At 33.3% G+C, this 9343-nt stretch overlaps 1 protein-coding gene across 1 annotated transcript in view; it reads right to left on the bottom strand.

Annotated features, from left to right (window-relative positions):
- Positions 1-1731: 1731 nt before the first annotated feature.
- LOC138715415 (putative E3 ubiquitin-protein ligase UBR7) overlaps positions 1732-9343 on the bottom strand; it is a 106174-nt gene continuing 98562 nt past the window's right edge. The window contains exon 8 of the mRNA XM_069848279.1: positions 1732-2078. Coding sequence (XP_069704380.1) covers positions 1921-2078 — 158 coding nt within the window. The 3' untranslated portion in view covers positions 1732-1920. The remainder of the gene's footprint in view (positions 2079-9343) is intronic.

The following is a 9343-nucleotide window of genomic DNA, read 5'->3' as shown; positions in this document are numbered from 1 at the left end:
TTAATTTGTGTAACAATGAATGTTATCCCGCATATTTTCTGTAATATAGGCTGTTGTGAGGAATCTATTGCTGAGATGCGGAAAATGAGGCAAATGATATGTCAGAGTTGTAGAATCTTATATATGCCCTAAATAAAATTGTCCAACGTAAATCGTTAGCAGTTTCAGTGTTTCATTTGTTGCTGGTTGTGGGAAATAAACTTATTCATCATGGTAGGAAGAAGTGAAATGGCATGCTGTTTTTCCTACAACAAAATATACTTGGCAGCGATCACAAATGTAATCGATTAAACGAAAGAAATATTAAATTAATTTTGATGTAGTTTAAAGACGCAGCTAAAATAGGAAGCATGACTCAATTACTACCAAGGAAAATTAGAGAATTAGACATATAAATATCTATATCACACTGCCATTAAATACTGTATATGAAAAAGACCCACACCACTTGATTAATAACTACAAAAGTATTTCATTTTTAATAACAATATTGTTATCTTACGTAAGTTTTATTGTTTTCAGTAACACACACACACACATATATATATATATATATATATATATATATATATATATATATATATATATAGCCGTTACTCAGTAAATTATAGAAATGAAGATCTAATATAAAATATTCTTTCTCTGCGTCTACTTAAAGCCCCAAAAGATTTCACTTTCATATCATCAGTATAGCATTATGTGTTGCATTAATTATATCATCTCATTTTTAATGGTAATAATGTCATCAAACATTCTTCAGTTTTGCAGTTCTTAATATCCAATACACAGCTGTTCTCGGAAAACTATAGACCAGAGAATCAGACCTGTAAATTATTTTTTATACGTTATCAAAAAATTACACATATGAAGATCGACATATTGGCATTATGATATGAAAGAATCTGAGCCATCTGAACTCTATGCCAGCAATCTTGTAGGTCATGGCCTTCCTGTAATAGTCTATTGTTTATTGTAGTGTGTGTTTTGTTTTATTCTGAAATGCAATTAATTAGTTCTCAAAACTGACAAAAGATGGATTTTGGAAAATAGGAAAATGATGTAGGAAAATTGACATTTCACTGAAAACTACTATTTTTCTGAAAAACTTTGGGTTCCAAGCTTCAAAATGAGGGGCCATTTATTAAAATCCGTTCATCTGATTTCCCGTAATTTCCATTACCAGTTCAAATTATATATATATATAGATAAGTTTCCAGTCTATAATTGTCATCAAAACATCCCACCTCTTTGAACTTGAAAATATCACTGTTTGTGTATCAAATGCAGAAAGAATCTACTTTCTTGGGGGGGGGGGCGAGGCACTTTTATTGCATTACTTATTTGTTTACTTTATAAATGCTAAAACATTTTTTATATTTATGTTCAACATGGCCTTTCAACTCGGGTTCAAGTCTCTCTGATGCAAATGGAATTTTAAGTGAAAAATATGGCTTCCATCAGATGAGTTGGTAAAGCTGCAGGTAAAATAAAAGAATCTATGTCCCAGTCCACTATTCCTAAGACATGGTAACAGATACTAACATGGTAACGATTGTAGAGGTCTTTAAAAGAAAAAAGTCAAGATATATCAGTTCAAAATCTGAGTGGTTGAAAGCCTTCTATCTTCAATGATACATACTACTGCAAATCTGCGAGGTGTAAATGCATAAACTGGTAATGGGCATCAATCTGAGACCAGTTAAGAAAGCGCCAATAAATGAGTAGTCTATATTCTATACTGAAAAACAATCAGTTTTATTGCAAATGGCTAGTTCAAGTTACATAATACAGAATAATGGTTACATATTGACATCAGTATGCCTTCATTTACTTTGATGTGCAACATATCAAACAAATTACCTTGAAAACAAAAATGTGTTGAGAAAAGTTAAGCATGTACACCATTTTCCCAGTGATGTATTAATGACAGAAGTATGGTGGTTGCACATCGACTCGTTGTTTCTTCCGGGCCTCCATACCGGAGAAAAACTCTCTGATATCTTCTTCACGTACTATTTTCTTATTTTCTGCAAACTTCTGTAAGTACTCTTTCAACTGCATCTTCATATCATTGTACTCTGCAAATGAAAAATAACAAATTGTTACTAACAAGATATTACTATGGTTATCTGGGAAAATTGGGAACCATGATGTAATATTTCCTTCCTTACTATACGAACAATATACTGTATTATTGTTTGCGCCTCTTCGACCATTATAATCCACAGGGTACCAGTAGCATTTAACTACCAAAGAATAAAGTGTTAGATAGTGACACAAAACATGTTATTTGCTGTGCCATAAAGTTTTGTAATTCTGAATAATAAAAAAAATAGTATTGCTATTCCTGCATATATACAATATATATATGGTACTGTAAAGCTGCTTGTATACAGTTACACTTTCCTTCCAATTCAATACTCTACATACAGGTATGCTCGTTCACTGACTCCCAATTATGTTCTGTAATCACAACCTTCGAGTGTAGAGCATGCTGTTCCTTGTTCGAAGCTCGATACATGATTGTGGAAGGCAGTTCAAGTACTTAGTAAACGTACAAACAGTGCGGGACAATGACACAATCTTCTGTAAACAAACGATCATTCCATACAGTGTGGGAGGAAGACTATTTTTGTTGTGCATTCGGTCAAAACGTAAAGTGTTTACTATGTTGTAAGGTACTGTCAGGAATACTACTGAGCAACATAAAACGACATTATATTCTCTGCTATCCAGAACAAGCCGAAGTGACAGGTTACTGCTACTAACTACTATTACTACTACTATTGTTGTTATTGTGATGATTTTATTCCAACAGAAAATCATGTTATGATAAAATAATTTTTTCAGGGGTGCAATACAGTTTCAAGAATTGAAAGCACTTCATGAAAGTGCCAAACATTGAAGAGAGTCGAACAATTCGGAGACTATGTTTAGAAGCAAGTTATGTAGTATGTTGGGAATTAGCTAAGGCAATAAAACCCTTCACAGATAGTGAACTTGTAAAGAGATTTATGGTAAGAGTTGCAAATAAATTCTGCCTTAAAGAAGTTGATAATTTTCAAGGAATATGACTTTCACGATCTAGTGTTATGAGAATAACACAGGATATTTTGGATGAAATAAAAAGACATGTTCAAGAGAAAATACAGTCCTTTACAGCATATTCTCATGCAGTTGATGAGAGCTGTGATGTCACAGATATTCCTCAGCTGGCCATTTATATTAGGGATGTGAACATTGACGTAAATATTTTTGAATATTTATTGGATTTAGTTCCTTTGAAGAAAACTACAACTAGCGAAGACATTTTTGATGCTGTCGTAAATTCACGAGACAACAATGGTTTGAAATGGGAAAATTTAGTGTCTCATAACTGATGGTGTTCCAGCAATGGTCGGAGAAAAACGAGGTCTGGTTGGAAGGAAGAAACACTTCTTAAAAGAGAAAGTTGGAAACGTTAACATTCATGTGTTTCACTGCATAATACACCAGCAGTCATTATGTGCTAAATCTGTTAATTTTCAAAGTGTGATGGATGTTGTGGTGGCTACAATCAACAAGATTAAAAGCAATGCACTCATACATCGGCAATTCAAGAAAATGTCGGAGGATCTTGAATTTAATTTGGAAGATCTGACGTATTGTGGCTCAGCAAGGAGGCCATGTTGCGTCGATTTTTTGACCTCAGACATACTGTTGCAATCTTCATGAAAAACCAGGTACATTTGACACAAAATATAGAATTTCACTGTAATACAAATAAATTCGCATAATTTACAAGTTTATTTTTCCTTGTTTGAAATCATTAAAAGTAGTGCTGAACAAAATATAGTTAATTATATCTATGTACTGGAATAGCTCAAATGTGAATTCACAGAACATAGATTTAGCAATTTTAGACGTATAGAGAGTGATATTAATCTTTTTGTTAATCCTTTCATAGTAAATTTAGTACAATCTGTGACAGTGCAGTTCCAGGACGAGTTAATTGATTTACAAAGTGACGTAGTATTCAGAACTAAATGCAGAGAATATGACTTGAGAAACATAGAAGTATTTAAAAAAAAAGGATCAAAACGAAATATCCCAAGATTAGCTTATTCGTTGCACTATGTTTGCCTCGACATGTGTGTGCAAACAATTATTTTCGAGAATAAAGATTGCTAAATCCAAACATAGATCCCAATTAACAGATGAGCATCTTTTGAGTCAGCTGCGCATTGCAGTAAATTCATTGGAAATAGATTTCCGATTACTTGTAGAAAAGAATGCACATGTTGAATAGACCGCAATGTATTATGTAATGTGAAAATAACATTACCTATGATATTATTATATCATAACTATATTAAATACCTTATATTATATTAAATATAATAAATAATGTAATAACTGAATATTATAGTGTATACTCTTTCTTTTTTCAAATTCAGTTTATTATCCGTATTTGTAAGAGTGAGAGTGATGGCACGGGTGGTGTTGCAATGCGGAGCCAGTCTGTACACAGCGTGTGTTATGCAGTGCAGCACCATCTGTGTATTCGGTGCTTTTACAATTTTGAGCATACCTGCCTACGAGAAAACTTGTCAATAACTGATCAATAGTGAAAAAGATTTGACAAGATTTTAAAACATGTGATTAAAGTTCATTGTAATCTATAAAGGCCTACCTACCAAATCTATATCTATACTATTAATAAATCTGTAACCGAAATTTTTCTGGTAATTTTCGATTTTTCAAGAATAGGCTAATTGGTGTTAACATGTATAATTAACTATCCTGAGGCCAAAAATCGAGTTTTTGAAATTTTTGTTTTTATGTCTGTCTGTCATATGATTATGTCTCGTGACGAGAATATTGTACGAAATGGAAATATAAAAATTGGAAATTTATCCTTTGAAGAGGTGGAAAAATTCAAATACCTGGGAGTAACAGTAACAAATATAAATGATACTCGGGAGGAAATTAAACACAGAATAAATATGGGAAATGCCTATTATTATTCGGTTGAGAAGCTTTTATCATCCAGTCTGCTGTCAAAAAATCTGAAAGTTAGAATTTATAAAACAGTTATATTACCAGTTGTTCTTTATGGTTGTGAAACTTGGACTCTCACTTTGAAAGAGGAATATAGGTTAAGGGTGTTTGAGAATTATGTGCTTAGGAAAATATTTGGGGCTAAGAGGGATGAAGTTACAGGAGAATGGAGAAAGGTACACAACACAGAACTGCACACATTGTATTCTTCACCTGCCATAATTAGGAACATTAAATCCAGACGTTTGAGATGGGTAGGGCATGTAGCACGTATGGGCGAATTCAGAAATGCAAATAGAGTATTAGTTGGGAGGCTGGAGGGAAAAAGACCTTTGGGGAGGCCGAGATGTAGATGGGAAGATAATATTAAAATGGATTTGAGGGAGGTGGGATATGATGATAGAGACTGGATTAATCTTGCTCAGGATAGGGACCGATGGCGGGCTTATATGAGGGCGGCAATGAACCTCCGGGTTCCTTAAAAGCCAGCAAGTAAGTATTATTATTATTATTATTATTATTATTATTATTATTATTATTATTATTATACACAAAAAAAAAACATTTGCAAATGCAAGATTTGGTTTCGAAGTTGTAAGGAAATGCTTGGAAAAATAGTTAAATCGTTAGGATTTCAATTTAAAATATGTTAAAATAAACATCTCCTATTAATCAGCATATTTTAGAAACTTCGTTTCACATACATTATGCAGTCCATTACGTGCTGGCAAGATGTTAATGTGTCAGGTATTTATAATAGTTCCTGCTGATGGTAATATGAGATCTACAGGTGCATTTTTAATATACAATGTGAAAGAAAAGACATCACAGCGAGAAGAACAACAAAATTTTCACAAAATGGGTAAACTATCAGTTAATATCTGGATTGTCGAAATATAGTATAGTTGTACTGTACCCTAACACAACAAAAAGAAAAAACTACTGTACTTCGTTGGAAAGTGGTAAACTATATACAAACAGAAGGGAAAAATTCATCTTATTCCAATGGAAGCAAAAAAGATACTGCTGACAAAGCAGGAGTCGTGCCTCTGTAACATAAATGCATGGGTCGTGCATCATCACAACATGAATGTACTGTACAGGTTGATAATAGGAAGTGTAAACAGGGTATGGATGCAACATCCTTACAAATAACCAGTTTCATTGGCTGGATTATGATGACACAGCTGTCTGTAAAAGTAAATCTCATAATTATTTTAGGACAGCGAATAAAAGAGAAAGTGAGATCACTTGCAGCATTCACTATGGCCCAGGTACTGTCGTGAATGGTTGGTTCTGTGAAAAACACAGGAACTATGGTGTGATGATCACTGGCTGATGCAAGTTCAGTAATGTGTGAAAAGGTGTTTCTCTACTGTGTTGTTAATCGTGTAATTATTGTATCTCTTTACCATTCGAATTGTGTTTTTCTTCAAATTAGTTTTGTTCGTGAATAGACTTATGAACATTCTTAGCAGTGTGTGTGCTAAATTAAATTGAAATGCTGTCCTGTTCTGTGCCAGGATGTAGGAATGGATATGGTAAGGATTCTCACAAATGATTCCAATTTTTTCAGGCCCCCTAAGAACAAAGATCAGTTTTCGGAATACGTGAGGAAAATTCACACAAAGGATAAGTCTCTTAGCCGTAAGTTCTATGTTTGTCACGTTCATTTTTCAGATGATTTGCTTGTAAAGGTAGAGTAATTTATTATGTATGATAAGACGGTTGAAATTCCAAGATTGAGATGGAGTTTAAAGCCCTACTCAGTTCCTCATGTATTTTCCAATTTGCCTACTGTAATTATTCATAAATCTGTCAGAAAGTGCGAAAGTCTCCAACAAAAAGACAAATGCCGGTACATGTAATATCCGACAGAAAGAGAAGCCACTTAATATGTTCAACTGTAACAGCACGTGTCCAGATTTTCCACAGAGCATTTCACACCACGACAATCTATTAGAAGGGGGGGGGGGGAATAGTCACTAAAACAGAAAGTAAAAAATCTAAATCGTAATTTGACACGAATTAAAAATACATTACTCTGCGAGAAAGCAAAAGTCCTTTATTAGAGAAGAAACTTGCAATGAAAGAATGTGTATTGGACGACAGAGAGATCAATGGTTTTATATGCTTAGATTAAAGTATGGAACATATCAAACACAAAGGGAATGAAGTACTCAAATTAGCTCATACTGGGAAGTTTGCTGTTGGAAGTTAAATCCCCTAAAGGGCACAGGCATTCTCTGAAACATGATTTGCAGCATTTCCCTCAGAATCACATTTGAAGAGGCTGTGTAAAGATCTTAAATGCCCATACGGAGTAAATATAAATGCCATATCAAATTTTCTTCAAGATGAAACTGGTAAAAACAAGCATCTCAGAAAAAAAATATTATATATATATATACATATCTCCAGTTTCTACTTTCTATGCCTTCTGGTTCCTAGTTGCCATCTCCTTTCGTCCATTCAATCGCCATCCCTTTAACCTTTCTGACATGACACTCACATTTTCTTGTATCCAGATATCCTCTCCTTCTGCCTGGTGGATTCCATTTCAAAATTCTTTTAAGTAGTCTTTCTTCATTCTCTGAATATGCCCATACCAACTCAACTGTTTATTCTCTATATCTTCCAACACTATAGTCTCTCTATGTACTTTGCATCAAATGTCATTTCTGACTCTGTTCCATCTTGACTTACAGCTGACATTTAGAGAAAGTCCATTTCTGTTCATAATAATTTATTTTTATTTTTTCCACTAATTTTCCAAACTTAACACCCATAGAGCATGATACTTTTAACAATAATTATATCATAGATCATAATTTTATTTTTCATTCTAATATCTTTTGGCAAAAGATGGAATTTAATACGTTTATAATTTTTCTAGTATTATTTATTTTTGTATTTATCATATCACAAATTCCTGTGTTACTAAATAAGTAAATAAAATATATGCTCTTATTTTTATATTTCCATCCAAATTTAAATGAGCAGTAATATTTGATGAGGTAAAATTAAGAGAGGAAATTCAATTTAATGCGACTTCTTTAAAAGTTGATGGATTTGTAGATTTTGGCGACTGTACACCCGGTAATATTAAAAATTCCTTAGTAAACCATGCTCTAGTATTCATGTTCGTATCCTTATTATTTAACTGGATACAGCCTGTTGCTGTATACACAAGTAGAAATGCAATTCAATGGCGACATACTTCCTAAAATCCTGATACAGGTCATCTTGCAGTTGGAACAGACAGGAGCAAAAGTAATTGGTTTTACTTCAGATGGCAGCCAGTCTAATAAAAATGCATGGGTAAATTTAGGAATTTGAGGGAAAAGAGGGAAAGTTAAAAGTAGCATTCCGAATTTAGCAAAGATAGGAAGATCTGGGCATTCTCAAATGCTGTCCATATACTGAAATGTGTAAGGAACTTCTTTTATGATAAATGTCGATGTTGTACAAAAATGAAATTGTCAGTTATGAATTCTTTTGTTAGGTATATAAACTCGACGTTTGTTATGAATCTGCAGGACTCAGGACCTGTCCAAAATTGCTCACTTCGATCCTACATCATTCCAACATATGAATGAATGCGAGAATGGCATTAAAATTATTTAGTAACTGCATAGCTAAAGCAATCAACTCTTTTTGTGAGACAAAATCTCAGGGGCTTGTCAGCAATGATGGGACAGAAAAAATTATTAGAGCTATGAACGATCTTGTTAAGTTTTAAACTCATCTATTCCTACAAGTGGGCTCTACAAAACATCGACATCTCATAACACGCTGTTAAAATTTCTTGAAATTTTTAATTCAGAAAAAATACTTTTGCCTCAGATAGAACACTTAAAATCCCTCAGATTACTCTAATAAGCACTCTTACAAGTCTCTGACTATTTATGTAACAAGAAATTCACATAAGTACTCTCTAGAACATCACTTTGGAATTCTCAGTTCTCTAACACGTGATGACCATTCATCTACAGTAAATTTTCTACATCTGCATATGTTGCAATCTGTTTATGTTCCACTTAAACTTGCCTTGGTATCGGGAACAGAAAAATGAATCTACGCTCATTTCTTTTTTAAACCAAATCCGTGAAATGTGTAAAGAAGTAGAGGATAAAAACAAAACAATTAAGGAATCAGTAGAGGTCAGCATAAGAAAAAGGTAGTTTGAAATAATTTGCGATGCTATGACTGAGAAGATAAACTACAAAAACTGAAAAATGGCATTCCTAAAGAATGCCTTGTTTATCATTTAGCACATGAATATAGCTATGGAGAAGAATGG

Source organism: Periplaneta americana, chromosome 15, assembly GCF_040183065.1.
Source record: "Periplaneta americana isolate PAMFEO1 chromosome 15, P.americana_PAMFEO1_priV1, whole genome shotgun sequence".
In the NCBI taxonomy this organism is placed as follows: domain Eukaryota; kingdom Metazoa; phylum Arthropoda; class Insecta; order Blattodea; family Blattidae; genus Periplaneta; species Periplaneta americana.
The sequence above is the reverse complement of the archived record's forward strand: the minus strand, read 5'-3'. Positions and strand labels throughout refer to the sequence as shown.